Raw genomic sequence first — 22,045 nt, forward strand, 5'->3', positions numbered from 1 at the left:
GCGTATGGTGCCGATTTGCTTGCGGCGGAGAACCTTCTTCCACCACGCAGGATAAGGAACGGGTTCTTCGGGTGCATTGTTTCACGCTGTCGCCAGGTCAGGCTAACTCGTATATCGATGCGACGTGCGGTTCAGCCTACATTCGGCACCCAAACATGGAGCTCGCCATTGCGGGGCGAGGGGGGTCATAATTATTTATGAATACTTGTCCTCGTAGCATAGAAAAAGCCAGGTTCTCCGCTACACACTTTGGCTCTATTATCGATCGGCTATCTCTACACGCTGGTGTGGGCAGTTCAAATAATCTGCAGCATATCTGATCCGGCTCGGCACGAGTGTAGTTGGGCACGTCGGTGTAATGAGCGATTGATTGACCAGCGTCATGGCGTCACGAACAATTCGAATTCAAGAACGGTGAAATTGAAATAAAACTCGTTTTCCTTAGCTCGTCGTCGTCCCGAGAATTCGTAGGCTCAGTAGCAGGCAGGTCTGTTGTTTAAGTGGTGTGAAGTGCGAAGGAACAATTACAGGGCGCCACATGCGCCATTTCTTTCGTATACTCTTGACCCACAAAATAGTGCCCAACGTTTCCAAAGAGACCTTTTTATTTTCATGTGTTTCATTCCTTGTAACTTGTTTTCTTCTTTGTGTTGCTGATTTCTCTCTTCCTCTGTCTTAAAAAAACGTTTAAAAAACAAGAGAAAAGGGCAAATAAATGTTCAGTATTCAATAATAATGATGACGATGCCTTAGGGGGAGTGTTTCGCCTTATTTTGATAAAATGTAATGGAGTGTGTACTGCGATATGGATGCTGGGGAGCACTTCGGTCCGGCATCTTCCTCTTTGTTTGACCTTCACATCACGAGCTTTATTATCCCGTTTTTTTTGCGTCCCAAGTGTCTCGTTTCGTATCTTTATGTCAGTTTTTTCTGACGCAAGTTACCATAACAACAGCCCTACACATCCTTCGATTGCTTTCTACACTAGTTTTGCGCGCTGCGTTCTTTGCTTCGCTTGCTTTGTCGACAATCGTTTGGATGATCTTTGCTGTGGGACGAACGCGCGATCGTAACCTTCCAACACTTATCACTTGTGTCGATGCTGAGACCGCCCCTCTTATTACGTTTGCATCCCTTATCCCATTACAGAGCGCGTTCTGGCGTCTAGTTCGGTCCTATCAACAGCACACTCCGGGCGAAAAAGCTTAACTTAACGTAAGAAAAATTGAAGAACAAACAATGTCGCAAACGGATGAACTAATCGTCGTCGTAATAGTATCAAATATTGTTCAAAGCAATGTGTAACAATCGGTACAAATGTTTGTGTCGCAATCCAAAATATACACCCAACCGGTGGCGCCGTGCGCTCCCCCCCTTCTAGCGGTCTAATTCAGTTTGGTTTCTCTTGCCCACCCAGGATGACACCCGCCCAAAACTCCCCAAAACGCTTTACGCGCGCGCGTTTGCTATGCTTCTCGCGTGACGATACAGTTGTAAAACGAAGAGGAAACAAAAAGACGAAGAAATACATCTTCTAACAGGCGATGGCGAGCGACTTTAAAAGTTACGACCCTGCTGCTGCTGCTGTTAACGGTGGCCCGAGTTCTTTCTACCAGGTGGCCTCACGCACGCCGCTATTCACCACTATCCGTAAGGGCGGACGTCACTTTCATCGGATGCCGTTAACTGTGACCCACACAAACACATACCTTCCTTCTTGGTGGCCTCTCTCCTGTGGACATTATTGTTGGGGCACCCGCAACAATTATTGCATTCTCGAAACTTGCAAACGCGCAAATGTATCATATCGCGTCCTGTACATGGTTCTGTTTAAAGTTACTGTTTCCGATGCGTTATTAGTATCGCGTGTGTGCCCTTCGCCATTCACTCAGAGAGCACGATGGGGACCTACCACCGTTTGTGGGGGCCCCGTCCGTCCGTCCGTCCCGCCTTTCGCACCGCACTTCCCCCTATTGGTTATGATCCCTTTTTACACACATTTATTATGCTACTAGTGTTTTTGTTTCAATATTCATTCAGTCCGCAATCGCGTGGTGGCGATCAATTGGTTTTGCCTGTTGGGATGTGTGTCTGAGTTCTCATTGTCTGTGTGTGTGCGTGTCTGTGTGAGTGCTGCTGCTTATCTCTGGTTTGGCGTCCGCTGTGTAAGCTACAATCTGTGAGAGCCGTGGTGTTTCATTATCTATTTCCTACCGAGTTTTCGCTCCCCACAAGCAATTGATGCGCATTAGTTTCGCTGTGTTTGTGTTGTGTGATAAGCTGCAGTGGCTTTGTTTTCTTTAACAACTCGCAAAAGGATAATAGGATGGGTGTAAAAAACGCTCTATTCACATGCCACCATTGGCGGCGGTGGTTCCGCTACGAATTCTTCCTTCGTCACCATGCTTTTCCGGTGGACAGGGACACACTCCGGCGTCGGCACACCCTTGGTGTAACCGGAAGGGGGTAGAAGCAACAGTTTACGGGATGGATTGTCGAGAAAATACTCAGGGGCACGGGAAGGACACGAGCGAAAGGACAAGCTCGAGCACACAGAGCGAAGCCCAGATAGGACGAGCAGCAACGAAAGCAATATATAGAAGACGACAAAAAAGTGGTATTCGTTGCCGAGACGAGGAAATGCTGATTGATTACTCTGCGTGGCCACAGTATCCGCGCAATAGTCTCTTTCTTAACGGTGCGGCGCCGTGTGTGGTGCACACCAGCACGGTTTCGGATGACCCGCCCGTGGCGCAGTGGCGCTTAGTAGTTCGTGTGGCCGCCTGTGTGTAGACATGTTACGTGTTTCACTCTCTCTTTCTTTGCTGGTTTTCTGTTGGATGGTTTAAAGACACTGCGTATCGCTGCCGTTGAAAAAACGTAGATTGTGTTGGAGTTTTGTTTTTGGTTTGTTTACTCCACAACCTTCAGCACCTTTCCAATGGCAATGGTTTTGTCTGTGAATGAAACAAAAAGAACGTGTGCCATCGTCAGCTCCCCAGAGGTAAATATTCTCCGTGCGCGTAACACTCACTTTCGTCTCGAAGCGTGAAGCGACCCATCTGAGGGAATAGTTTAAACTGCTCTAAGCATATCAATCCGGAGCATTCAATTCTCATGATGGCGACCTGATCCTGTTTCACAAAGCGCGGCCTTGTCTTGGACTTATCTCCCGTCTTTTTATCTACTAAACAAATAAGAGCCTAAGAAAATGGGGGAGGAAATAACGAGAAATATATTACATCACTGGTGCACGGGCGGGCCACAATAAATCCAAGAGCTCACCTTAACAGTAATCTCCTCCGCCGCACAGTGTATATGCATCACCGCCGAGTATCCCGCACAAATGATTGACTTGTGTTCTAGGATGACGACCTGGGCGTCGAAAACCTTGCCCGTCTTGATCGGATTGGAAGCGTCACACAGGACAAACCCGGGCGAGACGTCCTCCTCCTCTATGCCCTGCGAAGAAGAAGTGCAGACATTACAAGCTGCTCGTTCGAATGCCACGAAACGCCGCGTTGTACCTTAACTTTGATTTTGACGTTTTCACCTGGCCCCACGGATGTCACCTCTTCGTCGTCGGACCATAGCTGATCGACACACACTTGAGTCTGCATAAAGCAAAGGGAAAAGGGGGTCAGATCGCCGGGCAAACGTCATCGTCCCGCAAGCTACTCACTCTGTTGGGCATCACCAACAGGTTGGTGCCCTTCTTCGCCATGCCGGATTCCACCTTGCCCATGAGCACCGTTCCCATGTCCTTGTACTTGTCGACGATGGGCATGATGAACGGGCCATCGGTTTTGCGGTTGAGCGACGGCAGCTCGTCGATGAACGGAATAAAGGCCGGTCCCTCGTACCAGGGGCAGATGGAGTCATCGATTCGCTCCCGCAGCCCTTGCCCGGTGATGCCGGACACCGGCATAAACGTTAGATCCTTGAGTGGATTAAATCTGCGGGGAAAACCAGTATCAGCCGATTGACCGACGCCACACGGTACACGCTCACATCATACTCACCCTAGTTTCTTGAGGTATGGTAAGATTTTGTCCTTGCATTCGTTGTATCGCTCCACGTCCCAGTTGACGGTCGGGTCGTCCATTTTGTTGACCAGCACCACCAGATGCTTAACACCGGCCGTCTTCGCCAGCATCGCGTGCTCTCGCGTTTGGCCACCCCGATCGAACCCGGTCTCGAACTCGCCCTTCCGGGCGGAGATTACGAGCACCGCCAGATCGGCCTGGGCCGCCCCACCAATCATGTTGGGCACGAAACTCTTGTGTCCCGGTGCGTCGAGGATGGTGAAATGCTTCTTTTCAGTCTCAAAATAGGCACGACCAACTTCCACCGTTTTTCCCTTGTCCCGCTCTGGAAAGACCGTACCAAACGTGTTCGTATTTTACTCTGTCCGGCTTGTCTTCCTGGGTGCCGCGCTGCTTACCTTCTTGATTGGTATCGAGGGCCCACGATAAGTACCAGCTTTCTCGCGATTTTTCACGTGCCTCGCGTTCGTACTTTTCGAGTGTCCGCTTGTCCACCATGCCGGTCAGGGACATGATCTGTCCACCGATCGTGGATTTACCGGCGTCTGCAAGCAAGAAAACGGAATTGCAATGACCACGCTTGGCACGTGTTCGGCACTCCCCTCCGGCTGACTTACCGACGTGTCCAATGAACACGACGTTGACGTGTTCCTTTTTGCTTCGACTTTCCTCAACCTTGGGTGGCTTCTTTTTCGACACTTTCGGTGCCGCGTCACCGTCCACCTCGCCGTCCTCCAGTTCCATCTCTTCATCCTCGGGCGTCAGGATCGAGTCCTCTTCCGCGTCCCAGCTGTCTAGGGGTTCACTTTCTGTGAACGAAACCAAGGGCCGAACTTAATGTGTGGCACACAATGGCAAGATATAAACGACTCTCGGGGCTTCGTGCGTACGCTAAATTCGACGGGGTCATTTACGACATTCCTACGCATTCCACGGTCCACGCGTCACGGCATGACGCCTAATCCACCCACTCGATTTCACTTCCTGATGGTAGGCCGAAGGAGATTAGCTTTCTTCATCGTCCGTGTGACGTCTGTCGGGATCTTCTCTTGGTATTGGAGATCTATTTTTGTCCTTTTAGGGCCGCCCTGTTGCCTGACTACCTTCGTTGATGGGACTTTAATCATCATCAAGCTCAGCAACAAGCGTGGCATGGCAAATAAGGTCAGAACCAACATATGGGCACCGGTTGCAATCGACTAAAACCTTTGCATTCCGAAGTTTTAGGCGCAGCCAACAACCCAGAATTACCGTTCATTCGTCCCTGTTTTGTTGATCTTTATGCTTCATTTTTTTTGGCCCACACCTTCCTAAAGCGGACGGTTTAAATGATGACATCACCGCCAATATGGCTGTCGGTGGTACGATAATGACCGGGGCCATAGTGTTGCAAAGGACCATGGCTCAAAACGGCGAACAAATATCTTGGTATCCATTTGCCTAAGGGCCAAATAGGCTCGCCTCGTGTTCGCTATATCGAAAGTGGGACTAATCCACCGTGCGGAGAATGTGTTACCATTGTCTCGCTTCGGTCTACTGCATCGGGGGCTGCGCTCAATTATTCACCCGCAGGGACGATGAAAGTGGTACCAAAATCAATCCTTCCACTCAGCCAGACCTCATTCGATTTGCCACTAGAAACATAAGTGCCATAACTATAAGTGGCACGTCGTAAAAGAAACACTCCGAGTCAGGATTGTATAAGGGTCCCAAAAGGATCCGACATCCGATGTAGCGCCGCCCTCCACAATAATTTCCCCGACGCGCTCGAACATTGTCGGATCCTTGTTGGACCGTTGCCCATTCATAAAAAAACGAGGCCAACCTAAGGACAGTGTGATCGGGAAAACCGTCTGCATGCCGCGGGCAAAGAGTGGCCGCAGTGGCGGACTTTCGGAATGTTTCGTCACTCCGCAGGGCACAGAAGGGAGCAGCTAGCGTAAACCGGTACGCACAGGATATTACGGTGAGCAGCAGGCAGAGCGTTTTTGACACATCATGCACCGCCGCTGTCACACCACATGTCAACTAGGACCACCGCGCGATGGGAGAGAAATCGCCGCCCGTGAGTGAGAGAGAGAGAGCGCGTGAGAGCGGACTGAAGTTGCCATAGGCGGGAATGGGGTGGGATTTTACGCCAAAATGGAACACCGTCGCGAATCGCGAGAGGTCCTAGCGAGGGGGCAGGGAATGTTCATCAATGAAACTCGGCCACCGGAAAGCGGAGCAGGATCCCGCAAAGTAACCAGCGAAGGTTTACCATTGTTTTCGGGAGTTTTAACCGCATCATCGTCGCCCTTCTCCATGGGCGTCGGTGCCGACGAGGACGGTGGCGTTGGCGTGGCCGCTGTTGATGTCGGAGTGGTGGCACCACCACCACCGGCACCGCCCCCTCCGCTGCTGCTTCCGCCGCTCGACGGGGCCGACGTTGGCACCGTTGGCGCTGGAGTGGCCGCCGTCGTTACCACCGCCGTAGCGGGCGCCGCTACCTGTGTCGGGGCCGTCGTTGTGCTCGGACTGCAAAAGCTGGGCACAAACTCTTGTGCGTTCACGTTGAGCGTCGAGAACTTTGCGCTCATGTCGTTGTTTTCGCTATCCTGATCCATTTTGCGGCTGCTGTTTGCTCCTTAATCGACGATTTGATTCTTTTCACGCCACACGCGAACGACGGACACACGTAACGCTCCGCGGAACACGATCCGGATGATCACACCGAACGTGGCAGCACCCTTTCGTTTCGGTGCACCGGAATTTCACTCCCGACGTCGTCGTCGCTGCCGCCGCCGTCTGTGATCGGAACTTTCTTCGATCCACTTGGGGTGCGGGCTTGAGTTCCGATAGCACGACGGAACACGGTGCCTCGGGAATCGAGGCAAAAAATGGGGGGTAGAAATTAAAAGCCGAAAATCGGAAACGGAACGGAACCGGAGGCCCACACAGAGAGAGAGAGAGGCCAGACCAGCTCGGGCCACCGCCGCACCCCGCACAACACCGTCCGTCCGTGATCTCGCGCACGCAACCGTGCGGGTGCCGATAGAACCGAACCGACCCGCGCGCCCCGAGGAAACGGAAAATAACTGGAAAAACTTAGAGAACCAAGTGCGGAAATCGGCCGATTTCCCGTCGGTTCACACTCCAGAACTCGCTGGCTGGGTGCAGAAACTTAGGAAGCAAATTTTGCTGCAACCACACGCGCTCCGCTCTTTACTGTCGTTCACCACATTCGTCAAAGATGGCCACATAGACGGATTTTTTTCTTCCTCTCTCGACGGCTCAGCTACTCGGCAAACCTGCGGTTGTTTCTTTCTCTCGCAGGTGCCGCTACCTCGTAGGCTGTTTCATGCGTTCAACACGCGTTTCTTGGGAACTTTGACAGCTCCACGCACTCTCTCTCGTTCGCGGACTCTCTCTCGTTCGCGGACTCTCTCTCGTTCGCGGACTCTCTCTCACTCTCTCGTTTTGCCTGCGAGAGCTGTCAACGAGTGTGGTTTATACCATGTAGTTCACCGCTTAAGTCGATCTCTGTGTCCGCTCAACTCGTTGGCCCTTTTTATGTTTTTTGAAACGCCCGTTACTTGGTCGATACAATTGCACAGAACGAACATAAAGCAGTGCGACCATACTGAAATGTATTATGCGTCAGATTACTAAAAGCTAATACGTGTGCTTACTGCCAGCAACGTTGCCGCCACACAGTAAAAAACAATGTTCCAATTAAATTTTTTATTTCAATTGCTTCAACTCTCCAGCCAGCTGAACAAATAGTGCGATGTAAATAAATGAAAAGCATCTTTGCTATTTCTTTTTCTTCGAAAACTTCAATGAACGTACAATGCTTAGAGCACGGATATCCTACAGTTTTCCTGTAGTTTTCCTACACAGCCGACGCCTAATACGAATTTGGAGCTCATGAAATTCCGCGGTTTATGAGTATGGTGAAAGATTGGCGCTGTTTAGAAGACCACTGAAGCTATTGCGAAACAGTAAAATGTGTTCAAAAATTTGTCCACATACGTGTGGTGGATGCTCTAGCAACATACCGTCCATTCTACAGGAAATACTTTGGCCCGGCACCGATTATTGTTCGATCGAACACTGCGTCACATTATGGGTTTGGTTTTAATCGTTAATCGTTAAAACAGCTATTCTCAATAAGGTCGATTTAAAATATCAGTGTATAGTAGTTTGGCGGTAGAGAAGTAGATAGAAATAGGTCACAGAGAGGGTAATTGCAGAGAGAGCATAGTTTGTAGTTTGTAACACTAGCTTTTTGCTACTACACTTGGTGGTGTACGGTTGCGTATCGTTCCTATCGTTCATAGCTTCATAGTGATTGGTTCAGTTTCTAATGCTAACACTAAGACACGACATTTCCCGTAAAGTAGGAGGTACAGTGAATCGTTTCAAAAGATTTCTACAGGAGTATTTTCAACCACAATATGAAAAATGCTTTCCTAATACACTTTAAATTTTAAATACAAAGTCATGTAGTCGATGCGAATCATTTCGCCACTATTACCCAGTACTGCAGTTTAGGTCCGAAACGCTGCGATAGAGAGAGGTTAAATTTGGCCCAATGGACCAATGTCAGAAGAATTGTTAACACAAAACTGAATACTACTTTACAGCCCAGGTTTTCTGCGTCAGTTGAGTAAATAATATGATAATGTATGGAGAGAAATGCACATAATTTATCTTATATAGCTTGAGAACTGATAACCTTCGCTGTATGAATAAACCGAAGTAGCAAAAACAACGCCATGGATCGTATCTTCTCGTAAATAGAGAGATCAACTAGCAAAGGTCAACCGGTTTTAATCCGTAGTGTGAGATTCTTCCCTCCGTTCCCCCTTTTTCTCTCTCTATCTTTATCATTAATCAAGTGAGTTAAATTATGAATTAGCAGCTTGCGTTCGCTCGTCCTAAAACTGCAATACTCACCACTGTCGAAATATGGAAATAGCCTCGCCTGTATTGTTTTCTCGCTAATTTTGCCTTTTAGTTTACCGCCGATCTACGGGACTAGAAATGGGTAAAACTGCATGAGTACATTCACAAGCGTGTGTGGTGTTGGGTGGTTTACATAGCTACAATTTAGATGCGCCAGCGGATGATAACGGCGAGCGTAAATTACGGATTTAAAAGCCCACTCCGAGCAGCCGGAACCCGCCGGACATGAGCAGCGCACCGAGGGCCGTAACGACCGAGAGAGAGCTGCACGTTGCGGTGACACCACCACCCGTCGCTACCCGTTCCGATTGCAGTTGCGATGAGACTGCCGGAGTGACCGTTTCCGGGGCCGTCGGTGCATCCGAGGCGAGCGACAGCGGTGGATGATTAGGATCCGGCACGAACTGACCGGTGGATTCGTAGCGACCGGGGACAAACATTTGTGTCAGCGGATCGTACTGTCCGGATTGGAAAATGTTCGTGTCCGGGATGTAGCGGCCGGGAGTGAAAATTCCTGTCGCTGGATCGTACTCCCCTGGCGGGACGTACTGCCCGGTGGCGGGATAGTATTGGCCCGGTGGAGGAATATACTGCTTCGAATTTGGGCCCACGGTGGTCGTTTCAGTGGACGCAGGAGATACGGGGACCTCGGCAAGCGGAGTTCCAGGCTCTGTTCCGTTGACTGTCGGCTTCTGTTCCATGGTGGCGTTCTGATTCAAAATCATCGGGGCATCGGGAACTCCCGGTGGGGCTGACTGAGCGTTAGTGTTATCAGCGGCAGGGAACGGTGCAAGCGGAACCGATGGTTGACCGTCCACAGGAGCAGCAGGAGCTGGTACACCCGGGGCAGCCGGAGCAACTGGGGCTGCCGCGGGGGCGCCTGGTGCCGGAGCCGCAGGAGCTGCTGCGGCCGGAGCAGCCGCGCCTTCTGCAGCCGCCGGGGGAGCATTGTTGATAATGGTCACACGATCACGGTACTGCACTCGATCCTCCGGTCGGAGTGCGTTGTAGAGCGCCGATCCCGCTGCACCGGCCAGCAGTCCCGTGCCAATGCCAGCAGCAATACCACCAACGCCAATTCCGGACGATTGCGGCTTGTAAGCGCCCACCGGAATGGCAGCGATCGGGAAGGCAGGAGCCGGGGCATAGTTGACGGGCGGAGCAGCACCACCTCCTTGGAACGTGCCGTGCGGAGCGCCATATCCGCCCATCGGAGCATGATAGCCACCACCACCGAAACCACCGGCTGGTTGCCCACCGTATCCTCCGTGACCGCCGAATCCTCCCTGCTGACCGAATCCTCCCTGCTGACCGAATCCTCCCTGCTGGCCGAATCCTCCAGGCTGCCCGAAACCTCCCTGCTGACCAAATCCTCCCTGCTGCCCAAAGCCGCCCGGCTGACCAAAGCCAGGCTGCCCAAAGCCGCCCGGCTGACCCGGTTTGAATCCTTGACTGCCGGGACTGTACATCGGCGGAGGTTCGAAACGGGAGTTCACGTTCGGATTGTTAGCCGCAGAGTACGGTGGCGGAGGCCCATGCGAGTAAGGTGGTGGCGGAGCCCCCGGAGCCGAATGCGTCTGGTGAGTGTTGTGGGTTTGCTGGACCGGGTACGGAGGCGGTTTGTTGGCCGTCGCTGGCTGAACGGCCGGTTTCGACTGCTGGTTGTTGGTGTTCCAGCCGATGCGCTGCTGGTTCGACGACGACTCGACCGGAGCCGACGGTTTCGGAGCAGGCTTCGGAGCGGGTTTCGCCTGATAGCCTGAATAGCTGAGACTTCCGGGGTTCGAGTAACTGGAAGATGACGCGGTTGGCTTCGAGACGCGCCCGGAAGATGACGACGAAGACGAACTCTTGCTACGGCTCTTGCTGCTCTTCAGCGCATCGGTCGTCGGCAGCAAGGTCGAAATGGACAACATCACGCAGATTGCCAGCACCTTCAGGCGCCTATTTTCGTAACCTGCCATGGCCGCACGGGGCCGCACTTTCTCTTTCACCCTCGTGTCCACCACCATAGCTCGACTGCGAACGCAACACCCAAGGAATATTGCGTTGCTAGTGCTCCTTTAGCTCACTCAGAAACACTTTCTAAAATCCGATAGCACGACTCCGATCTGCGGATGCAAAGTGGGACTTTAAACGAAGCTAATGCACTGATTTGATGGTGGTGTTCACCTCGCCACGCAAATACGTCCTACTCGTCCGACCACAACTCAATTTTTGAATGATTCAACTCGCGATTCGCGATTCGCAGTCCAAGCAAAACGTATCATTCCGTGGAATAATCGATCCACTCTAGGTGCGCGCCAGTGTGCGTCTCGCATACGCGTTGTATGTATACGCGTTGTACCGTAGTGTGCGTGACGGCTACGCGAGACTCGCGATTTCCTTGTGTTGTGTTTTTAAATTGCCTCTTGTTGTGTTGAACATACGAACAGCTTCAGGTTGCCAAACGAGTTTTCAAGGGCGGCGCTTCGAACGGTGGATCCCGATCGCGATTGAGTTACACGACGCGACTCCCTAATGCAAGGAAGTTGTAGCTCCAGACTTCCAGTGGCTAAAGACGCGGAATGCGGTTGAAGGATTTTGTGTTTTCAACTCGTTACGGGTTAAGGTAGTTCAGTAGGCCTCGGCGAAGAATTGTACCGGTAGTGTCTTCGGCGATCGTAAGCTTACACGATCCGCGCGTAAACGCGGTAGCCTTCCGACCGGAGCGCCTCACGCAACAATGACGTCATAATGGTTGGTTTGAATATGGTGTAAAAAATAGTTATGATTCATCATTCCGCACCTGTCCAACGTAAATGAATCGTGAAGCTGCTCTGCCCTCAATGAGTAACGCAATGTTACTGGAACAGGACAGCTTCCTTTTGATTTATTCGTGTCTGTACCAATGGAATGCTAATCTTTTCCCCCCCCTTTGTTGTTTATGGTCATCGTATTGCGAAACTGGTCAGAGAACTCTTTTTTGTGCGCGCTATTGTGTACGCACACCAATTCGATTGCAATTCGATGCACAACATGCGATTCAAGGAAATCCCTCAAATTTCAATACCGTCACTAAACACTATTGAAATACCCTTTGTGACGTTGCCTCGTCTTGACCGTTTGAAAGCAACAGATTGGCTCGTGTAATTCTGTTTCACAACGTTCTGAATCGACCGTGACGTCACTAATGAAAACGAAACCGTTCTTCGTTGCTCCCTGCGCTGTGATTTCTTGCGTGACTTCTGTGAGCCTCAGACGCCGCTCAAGGTTCGCATGCGATTATCGTGAATTCTGAAATTACGACAATCCACGCGAGAACACTCGATCGATCGAAAACGGTTCAGCGCGGAAAACACTTACCTTTCGTTTCCAATTGGCAAGTAATCTGTTTTTCGCGTGACGACAAAGAAGGAGTGTGGTTATTAGTCCACGTGTGTTCTCTGCGGTTCGCTATTCCGCGATCGCGATTACAGCGACCAGACCCATTAAAATGGGAACGAAGTTATATTTTATCGGTTCAAATTTGCTAGCCAAGAGTATTATGATTGCTAACGCTGGAATTCCTTCACGTGGAACAATAACGAAAATTGGGCTCTTAATCATTTGAACAAAAACCGCGGAATTTTGAATCTCCAGCTTTGTCACGTTTCTTTGTCGTGCTTCAGTCCTGTTCAGGTACGATATTTGTTCATATGTTGTTCAATCCCATTATCGTGCCCATGTTAATCAACATATCCCCTGTTTCGCACCGCAGGGTCGCTGGGACACAGATGATCATTTCGCAACGCACACAAGTGGTACAGCGTCTGTCGGATAACGTCATCGCCGGTAGACCACATGCTCAAGCTTTCGCGCAATGTGAAAAATTCGAGGAACAGGAAAAAAACGTAATTAGGCCATCGTGCGGAGTTCCTGGTAAAAAAAAGGCTTATGAGACTCTGGCCTAATTTGAACGTCATGTTCACGTGATATGTATGTACGGTCGAGAAAAATACACATAAAGTGTGACTAAAATATTTATTCACATAATCGTAGTTCCGTGTTAGTTTGCTTCCTACGGCGGCGCAGACTGAAACAATAGATACAACCAGGTCCAACCGCACTGTTCATGGACTCAAACATTTCTGTCTCTAGCCTCTACCGATACGTAACATCTTTGTCTCTTCTGCAATATCGTTTGAACGTTTCAGTTGTTTTACTTTAATGCGTGTTTGTGCGTTTTCGGAAATTTTTTTCAAACTACAATAAAACAATACTTTTCCGGTGATATCCTTACCATCCTCACGCACGCAGTGGCACACGATTGCTCTCGCCAACGGAACGGACTGATAATTAATGGTATTTCAAAATCGAAAGATACTCAACAACGAACCCCTTCTTTGAAGGCAAACAATTTTATGGGAATCCGATGAACGATCGCGCGGCGCGCATTCGAGAATTAAGATCGTTTCGAGCAAAAAACGGCACGTTATTTACACACCTGTTCCTCCGCAGTGTTAACACCGGAGATACTTCACAATCAGCGGCAGCAGCGTGGCGACCAGCGAGAAAGCGGATGTTAGATGGGCGCGCTCCGTGGCACCTCCCTTGGCCGGTTCCGTCATCGAAGCGGACAGATCGGGCTGCACGTTGAGAGCCGAGCTGCGTGCTTCCACATCCGAACCGGTGGTGGCCGTTGTAGTGCTGTCCGTTGATGCTGCCGAGGACGAATCTGGCAGCGGAGCCAGAGGTGCCATTCCGAGAGGATTCTCCGGCGAGTGGTCCACGGTGGTAGAGTCTGCGGCTAGTGGCGTAATTTCGGGCGTCACGGACGAAACCTCAGCGGCGGCACCGTTGGGACTCGTCGGCATAGGGGCCAGTGGGGCATCTCCATTCGGGTTGACCGGGAGCGGAGCTAATGGGGCCTCTCCGTTAGGATTGGCGGGCGAGACGGGTGCTGGTGTTTCACTGGCGGCAGCTAGTGTACTTGCCCCCGCAACGGTTGTGGCGGCCGTTGTAGCAGTCGTTGTGGTGCCCTCATCTTTCGATTCCTTCGGTTTCAGCGCATCGTACAGGGCGGCACCACCAACACCCGCAGCCAATCCGGCGGCGCCAGCACCAAGAATCGTACCGATGCCACTTCCACCACTGGCTGGCTGCTCGTAGTGATGTACGGTTTGTCCCGGGTGTCCCTGGTAGTGGCCCTGATCGTAGTGTCCCGCGGGTGCGTAGCTGGGCTGATGAGGGAATCCTTGCTGCGACTGCGGATAGTATCCTCCGGCCGGTTGTGGCTGATAGCCCGGCGCTGGGAATCCACCGCCCGGATGTTGCACGGGTGCTCCAGGGAAGCCTTGAACCGGTGCTTGCCCCGGATACGAGCCTGCAGCCACCGGTGGTGAGTGGGCCAACGAACCGAATCCTCCGGTGGAGTTGTGACCATGCGAACGGTACACGTTGCCAGCGACGATACCGGAGCCGGCAGCGCCCGCTACGGCCGCACCCGGATAGACACCACCGCCAGCCGCAGGAGCGCCCGGATGCGCTCCGGGGACATTCCAACCGTACGACGGTGCTGCTCCGTGTTGAGCAGGAGGCGCCGAGTACACGGGGGCGGCCGGTTTCGCGGCCACCGGCGGCGGAGCGGCGTGGCTCGGCGAGTAGCTTAGTTTCGCGATGTCCGCATTCGCGTAGCCGCCCCTGTGGGCGGTAGGTTTCGTGACACGTGACAATGTCACCTTTCGGCCGTCGGCCACGTTCGGCAGACAGAGAAGCACACAGAAACAGGCGGCCAACAGTTGCTTATTTTTAGGCGAAGCCGCAAAGCGCCGTGGCCGCTCGCTTTCGACGCTAAACATGATGCCTCCTCTGTCTGTCTGTGGCCCGTAACACGTTTTCTATTTTACTCCGTTTAATCAGTGAAAATTCGAACACTTGTTGCGTTTCCCCACACTCACTACAATCGGATGGCGGAGCACTGCCCGAGAGCCGCGAACACTACCGACTCCGAGCGGGAGCGCCTTCGAAATGTGGGCTACGAGCTTCGCGGCTGCGGGGAACTAATAATAGGTCCCGCGAATGTTTCGGTTGCGATCACCGTTAGCTCGGCGGCTCTCCCTCGGACCGTGGCCGAATTTACATACAATATGCACACACCGACGGGCCTTCCCGGTGATCGGGAATCGAGAAAAATCCCCCGTTGGCCGGACGGGTGACGATGAGAGTTTTCTGGCGCGCAATTCACACAATCAGCGATCAGCGAGATCTGGCCGGTGCTGCTGCTGTTATCGAGCCTCGGCAAAGGTGCGCTCGTCAGGTGCGTTACCCGCCGTGTTTTCCGTTGAACGACCGTTTGCGGATGGCGCCACGGGACCAACAACTCTCTCGTTATCTGCCTTTCAACGACGACGACGGCGACGACAATGTGAAGAAAAATAGAAAAGAAACGTTACAACCCGTTGAAAAATGGTCTCCACCAGGCAAATAGACGGCCACGGGAAGCGGTGCGGCCAGCAGTAGGATGTGTGTAGTTGTGGCCACACGGTCTGTTCGGCGATCTTCTCGTACAGGTGATAATGAGCAAACACAGATCGCGAAACCCCACGTCAATCTGTGAGCGTAACTCTTATTTGCATTCGGCCAAAATCCGCGATCGTCAGCTGTATGATCGATGCAAATTCAGGAGCTTTAGAGAAAAGCGGTTTCACGTGACTCAAGCAACGATTTTTAATTAAAAAAATGAAGTATTCGACTAGCCACTAGATAAGCAAGGTGGTTTTGGGTACTGATTCCGAGTTTGATCCAATTTTTTATCGGCCACCGGGCGGAGGATTTAGCGAAGATAAACTGTATAAACACTGCCTGTCCAGCTGTACAACCTGCCTACCTCTACTGGAGGACCTTCCAACGCTGTAGGCTCCGGACACGTCTGCTTTCAGCACCACCAACGGTTAAACGATAACTGACCGCGGCTGGCTCTGGCCACGCCGTACGTACACTCCGGTGGCCCGTTTGATATCCATTCGATATGGCGCACACCAACGTAATTGGACAACCAACACATACCCAACCCGATTAGCACATACCTATGGCCAGGGCATTGCAAGGGGAAAGAGCCAGAGGAAAGAGGAAAGCAACAACCGGCCCGATTGAATAAGTGAAACCGAAAGAGGTCCTGTTCCTTAAATTTCTTATCCTGCTTTTGCTTCCACATCAGCTTCGCGCGGTAAGTTTTGTCGTTTGAACCAGGTGGCTAACGGGAGAAAGAGGAACTGGCGAGACTCGAAGGACCTTCCCCCGGGGTCCTTCGGGAAGCGAAAAACAAAAGGAATTGTATTTTTCAACAAAACCCTAAAGGATCCCGTACTGGAACGGAATTCGGGTTGGTGCCGTTTCTTGAACAGTTTGCCAAAATGCCGTTCTTTGAGCAAGTCTCAAGCCAAATGTAATTTTCTTTATTTTGGAAACAATTCCATTTCTATTAGAACTACCGGTTTTGAAGTGTTTCAACAACAACTACGTATCACACACGTGGTATCATTAATTTTCCGCCAATTATTTGAATTAATATGTACAATTTGCGCATTCGCTCCGGCGAACAGCCACGGTCAACCTTCGGATTCCTTACCGACACGGCGGCACCCAGAAGCATTAGGTTGTAAATAAAATGTGAATCATCAAATTGTTTCCACACCTCGGCACCGTCGGGATTAATGTGCGGGATGTGATTGTCGTCATTTACCCATTATAGTTTTCCACTGCGATGCCCTCGCAATTCAGAAGCTATCGACCGTTTCGCGCCCTGTCACCGTTCTAGTAGTTAACTCCTGAGGACACCCACCCCTCCTTTGGGGCCGTCGAATCGATCAGGGGGACCACCAACTCCGGCCGTCCTCTGACGAAATGAGGCAGCACTCCGAGGGTGGAAATTGGGTGGGGGTGTGCGGTCATAATGGACGCGTGCGATGAAAGTAAAGGCGCCTCGCTCGTCAACGCGTTGAGCCACCTATTTCGGTGCTTCATGCGTAAAACGAAGCTATCGATTTTTTTCTTTCCAAACACGCAAATTGACTCAAGAAACACAAGAAACACAACAATGATTTAAAAAAAATAATTTCCGTTAAATGCATCATCCTCAAGTTTTAGCTGACACGAGTTTGCATACCTTTAGGCGCTTGGTTCCATTCAATCGTGGTTTGAATTTTGAATATTTCTTTCACTTTCTAAATAGTATCAGCCAACGGCTTCTTATCACACATCCATATTTATTGAGCTTAATAATATTTGCAGCCATTCACACACCCGGACAAGGCATAAGCCATTCAACCTTTAAAAAATGAGCCCGATTTTGAAACGATCCAGCGAAACGGGTCCAATTCCGGCACGTTCGGTACGCTGCTACTGCTGCCGACGTTGGGCTGCTGTTCACTGGCTTCTGCACAACGCACTGGCGATGCTTCCGTTTGGGCTGTGGGTGCCCCAGACACCGGAGACCACATCTGTATACAAACGGCCCCAAGGAGGAGACAAACTAACCAAAGGACACTTCGAGTGTCCACCATAGTGGCGGCCGAACAAACAAACGGTGCTGCGGATCAATAGCAACTGAACCACAACTTTTACGGACGACGAGAATCTCTTTAAATGTGGAAGGTGATAACGGGAGCTGATAGCTTCCGAGTAGTACAAACATTTACATACGCGCGAGCATCTTCACCAGAACCGTGATAACCGTTTGAACTGCGAGAGTTACTGGAATACACTTGCTAGATTGTCCCCCCGTTGCGTTGAGGTACCGGTGGTGGATTATGATTTTATATTCCGTCAAATTCTTGCTCTCCCCGTTAGAGTGCTGAGATTCTGAGTCCTGAGATCGCAAACTTTCTTCCATTTTCAACCGTTCACGTTCACGTTCTCTAACAACGTTTAAGTACAATCCCAAATTATCAATATACGAACGAACATTCGGATCATCGCCGAGCAGCATCAACTCCAGGTAATCCTTTAGATTGGCCGCCGGGTCCGAAAGCGGTCCCGCGTGACGTTTCGGTCTACTGCTGGTTGGTGTCCGTCCACGGGCTGGCGGTTTCGGGCGGGTGTCACCGTATCGTCGGTAGTGGAACTGAGAGTAAGCATTTGGAACCGTGTCCGAGGTGAAGAAATCCTCCTTCCTTGGCGACAGTCCGTACCGTTGCCGGTGGGACTTGGCGGGCTCGAAGGCCGACTTCCAGTCCTTCCGGAGCGTCGCTCCGAATCGGGAGCGCCAGGTGCGTTGTTGCCACGTTTGCACACGATTGCGAATCTTGGACTCAACTAGGCCACGCTTTGCGGTCAGCTGATAAGAAAGTAGGACCAGTGTTACCCAAACGCACCGGAGAACGTTCATCGCGTCTGTAAAACAACCACGTATCGCGAAACCGGATCACCAATAAGCCACTTGATGCTACGTCTACGGATGTCGGGGCGCGTCTGGAAGTGAGCTGGACCTTTTTGGCACCAGACGCTCACTCTCTCGCAGGGCAGGATGATAATCAATAAAATCGGAGACAGTCTGGCGCCACCCAACGGGTGTGCCATCGCGTGTGGGAAAAAAGGGTCCCCCAGTGAGAATCTTATCCGAACGGGCAACTTCATAACATTGGGCTGCTTCAAGGGATATTCCGAGGAGAAGAGATGACCGATCATCGAACTTTGATGAATAGAATCGTAAACTTTCCCTCTCTTTGTATCAATTATCCAAGCTAACAACAAGCGTTGGCCGTGGTAATAAAACCGGAATTATAAACAGGAATGGAAAAAATAGGAAAACAGGTTTTCCGGCTCTACTGTTAGATCTGTAATGTTGCTTTACGCGATCGCGACTTGCAACAGTTCGACGAGCAGGATTCTTGATCTGCCTTGGCCCTCATGCTCTCTTGTGTGAACTAGGTTGGCGCGCATTCCCCCCACCCCGCGCAAACAGGCCCCAGCCTTACAAAACCGCCCTTAACCTAGTGGTGGAGCCCACAGAGTTCTCCCCTGCGCGTGTTAGGTAATGACACCGTTTCGTGCAGATCGCTTCCGGATTCCGAATCTGGCCATTGGCCCCGATTGCACCCAAGAAGTGCATGACTTCGGCTGCGCGGACTCCGCCAAGGGAAATGGCAGCCATTCGATTTCATCATGGCGAAGGTCGTCGCCGGCTCTCTCGATTGCGCGCGTCTTGGACTAGAAACGCGCCAAGAAATGCGGCGGTGGGTTGGGCTGGGTGTGAAAATCAAAACAATCACGATCACGATCCGGACCGGTGCCGGTGTGTAGGGCCCCGGTCGGGGGCGCAAAATGGTTTCGTGACCGGTTTTTGGTTCGAATCGGAAAGCGTTCGGCGTTGCGTTGGAGTACCGCCCCTCCGGTGGCTAGTGGCCGGTGGCTGGTTGGTGGGTTTCGATCGTGTGGCCAGTGTCTTTCTAGCGACCGTAGTGAGTGGACACAATCTGCCCGATCCCGATGAGACTTCCGTGGAGCTGTCCGAGGCCTGCGGTCCCGTGGGCCGTTGTTTGGCTGCTTGTCGGGAGTTGCGTGTTGCTGGCCACCGGAGACGAAGCGCAGGATGTGGCCCGATCGTTGGGTGTAACGGACGCGCAGGACTGGGACATCCGATCGCTGTACCGGGTGCGCTTCCAGCACATCACGCCGCGTACCCCAAAGGCCCAAAGGATGGCCGAGCGAAAGTCGAAACTGGCCACCCGGTGGGCCGCACTGAAGGAACGAATCGCGGAATTTTTCCCTTCGCGTCACACCAACCCACGGACGGTCGTGACCTTCGACCGGCTGGCGACCGATTTCGTAAACGTGGGCATCGTGAAGCTGGCCAAGGTGCTGGACCCACCGAAGACGCCGACGCGCAGAGCGAGGAAAAGCAAAACGGGAGTCACCGTGGATCCTCCGGCGCCGGGGGCTGAACACGACTCGCACGTGCTGGATGTTACGGAACCGACCAAGCCGACCACGGACGATGGTAGACCTAAGAGGCGCGTTACCCTGCTGGTGGATCTGCCGGAGTTTTTCAGCGATGACGGCGACGACCCTCAGGCCAATGAACAGGTGTCGTCCGATAGTGCCACTGTACCGACAAGACCCAAACCGAAAAGAGCCCCGCCCGCACATCAGTTCCTACCCTCAAGCCAACTGAGGCTCGTCGATGAAGCTCCTTGCGGTCTGAGTTCGGCCACCGGACACCTCCCGAGGGTGCTGCTTATGTTGGCGGCTGTAGTCCTGCTGTACAGTGCGGGGCGCTTTTGAGTGGCCACTGTGACCTCTAACGTGAACCCGAAGCGGTGGTAGTAGTTGATAAGACTTTTCCGGTTTGTTGTGCAAATTTTGTTTGCATGTCCCGCCGCGTCCCGGTCCGCCGCATTCTGTGATTAACTGTGCAAGTGTGTGGAGTCGCTGCGCCTCCGTGTCCGTGACCGATAGAACCGCCATATTTGGAAAGAATTCACCTGAAATCAAAGGCCAACGACTTCTGCAGGACTTCTACTTTGAGTAATAGCACAACTTTCACCCAAGGAATCGCTGAACGTAGTTGGCTTCAAAACAGTTAGCGCGGTCAAGGCTTACTTCGAACCGGTCACACTGATGGCACGAGCAGGCAAGAAGCAACTTCCGTCGCGTCAGAAACTGCATCCAAGAGCTCCAATTATGTGGTCCAAAACACGGCACTGACCATCGTGGTTCCCGTTGTATGTCGTGAGGCGGAGTTGCGTTTCAAATTAACTGGCCCGTGCGTGCGTTAAACGGTGCCTAATTTGGTAGCCACCGCAGAACACCATTAGTTAGTGCTGTGTCGTGCGTGAAAGCTGTGGCCAGTGACTAGCGGCGGCGGCTTGACCGCTGTTGTGTTGTGTGATTGCGTCGAGCTACGGCCGCGTGCGGCACTAGTAATGCAACCTTGACGCGAATGTCTTGGCCTGGCCGCAGTCCGCGTTGAGTGAAAGGACACTGGCAGCTGGGAAAGCGACGGTGGTTGATCGAAAGGTGATTGGGTTGGCTGTTTTTGGAGAAGAGATTGGAATGTAACGTTGTGGTGGATTTCAGTTTTCGGGGGCACCCCGAAAATTCATCTTAGTCTGACTGGGCTCTCTACGAAATGCGCGCCCCATCAGCCCTCTTCGGTCACGCTTCGGATGGTTTACATGTTGAGCATGGCGCTTTTTATTACGTAGTGCTTAAGTATTGAATGTGACACAGATCTTACAAATGTTATACAATAAAATGCTCTCCTTTTAAAAACTCTCCCATTTATTCATAGCGTCACGCACCGTAGCGATCGATAAGCCCACACGTGATCCGCTGCGTGATAGAAAATCTGGCGTGAGTGTAAATCGCTTCTCATCTTTCGCTGGATTATCAGCGAACAGCGAACGTTGTAGATTTAGTGCCAGCGAGTAAGTTCTTTTTCTCCGCCTGTTCATCCCATCCATTCCGTCTGGGGGGCTGCAGGATCACGAGGTCATCAGTTGGCCGAACATTGCATTGATAAGGGGTGTTCCACCGTCCTTGTCGGAGCGTTCTTTTGCGTCAAAAAATCACGAGTCATTCGGTGCCCAGTCGTTAGCTGTAGCGGTTCGGAAAAGATCTTCCAGTTGTCTCGCATTCTGTTTCTAATACCACTACTGGATTTTGAACGGTGACGCATCTGAAGAGTGTTGAATTGACGTGTCTGTCTGCTAACCTCGGGCCACGATGCGTCTGGCAGTGTTAATGAGCCTCTATCTAACCTTTCTCGAGGCGTCCGTCAGCAGCCTGATCTATCCCGAAAGAGCCATCGTTCAGTTGTTTTGGGAGCAGACTCGAGTGATGCTATTCAACGACCACGACCGGTCAGACGAACAACGGTGGCCCTCCTCAACCAATCCATCGTCGTCCATGCTGGCCATGGCGGATGGTACGGCTAAGCGCAGTGCGGCAGCCATGTTGGTGGAGGACCTACGGCCGTTACCGTTGCGAAAATTTAAACGCAAACCAGCCACCAAGAAGCCCGTCAAAAGACTGATCATCCATCGTGGATCGGTTCGACCGAAAACTGGCGCAGGTGCTTGAGATCGCGA

The 22,045-nt window shown here is 51.8% G+C and overlaps 3 protein-coding genes across 4 annotated transcripts; all 3 read right to left on the minus strand.

Annotated features, from left to right (window-relative positions):
* Positions 1-603: 603 nt before the first annotated feature.
* LOC131212076 (eukaryotic peptide chain release factor GTP-binding subunit ERF3A) lies at positions 604-6,963 on the minus strand. The gene is made up of 9 exons (XM_058205805.1): positions 6,307-6,963; positions 4,664-4,855; positions 4,445-4,591; positions 4,023-4,371; positions 3,683-3,956; positions 3,528-3,614; positions 3,286-3,462; positions 3,035-3,203; positions 604-2,957 (listed from the first exon to the last, which is right to left on the minus strand). Exons 1-9 carry the CDS (start codon positions 6,650-6,652, stop codon positions 2,914-2,916), a joined length of 1,785 nt encoding a protein of 594 aa, XP_058061788.1. The 5' UTR covers positions 6,653-6,963; the 3' UTR covers positions 604-2,913.
* An 804-nt stretch (positions 6,964-7,767) lies between these two features.
* LOC131212673 (collagen alpha-1(III) chain-like) lies at positions 7,768-11,205 on the minus strand. Its single transcript, XM_058206625.1, has 2 exons — positions 9,130-11,205; positions 7,768-9,068 (listed from the first exon to the last, which is right to left on the minus strand). The coding sequence occupies exon 1, from the start codon at positions 11,006-11,008 to the stop codon at positions 9,185-9,187; it is 1,824 nt and encodes a 607-aa protein (XP_058062608.1). The 5' UTR covers positions 11,009-11,205; the 3' UTR covers positions 7,768-9,068; positions 9,130-9,184.
* A 1,785-nt stretch (positions 11,206-12,990) lies between these two features.
* Positions 12,991-15,929, minus strand: LOC131208751 (uncharacterized protein D806_0078-like). Of its 2 annotated transcripts, none has more exons than XM_058201588.1 (2): positions 15,844-15,929; positions 12,991-15,348 (listed from the first exon to the last, which is right to left on the minus strand). In XM_058201588.1, the coding sequence occupies exon 2, from the start codon at positions 14,813-14,815 to the stop codon at positions 13,478-13,480; it is 1,338 nt and encodes a 445-aa protein (XP_058057571.1). In that variant the 5' UTR covers positions 14,816-15,348; positions 15,844-15,929; the 3' UTR covers positions 12,991-13,477. The 2 variants fall into 2 exon arrangements, with proteins under 2 accessions (XP_058057571.1, XP_058057572.1); XM_058201589.1 differs by having other exon boundaries at positions 12,991-15,352; positions 15,844-15,906.
* Between the last annotated feature and the right edge of the window lie 6,116 nt (positions 15,930-22,045).

Source organism: Anopheles bellator, chromosome 2 (genome assembly GCF_943735745.2).
Source record: "Anopheles bellator chromosome 2, idAnoBellAS_SP24_06.2, whole genome shotgun sequence".
In the NCBI taxonomy this organism is placed as follows: domain Eukaryota; kingdom Metazoa; phylum Arthropoda; class Insecta; order Diptera; family Culicidae; genus Anopheles; species Anopheles bellator.

What these genes read in the sequence shown, in the direction of transcription:
- LOC131212076 (XM_058205805.1), bottom strand. Translation starts at nt 6,652, where the DNA reads ATGGATCAGGATAGCGAAAACAACGACATGAGCGCAAAGTTCTCGACG. An exon ending in CGTGTTCATTGGACACGTCG is followed by an intron (nt 4,592 to 4,663) that starts GTAAGTCAGCCG and finishes TCTTGCTTGCAG; the next exon opens with ACGCCGGTAAATCCACGATC. An exon ending in CGGAGGAGATTACTGTTAAG is followed by an intron (nt 3,204 to 3,285) that starts GTGAGCTCTTGG and finishes CCATTTTCTTAG; the next exon opens with GCTCTTATTTGTTTAGTAGA.
- LOC131212673 (XM_058206625.1), bottom strand. Translation starts at nt 11,008, where the DNA reads ATGGTGGTGGACACGAGGGTGAAAGAGAAAGTGCGGCCCCGTGCGGCC.
- LOC131208751 (XM_058201588.1), bottom strand. Translation starts at nt 14,815, where the DNA reads ATGTTTAGCGTCGAAAGCGAGCGGCCACGGCGCTTTGCGGCTTCGCCT.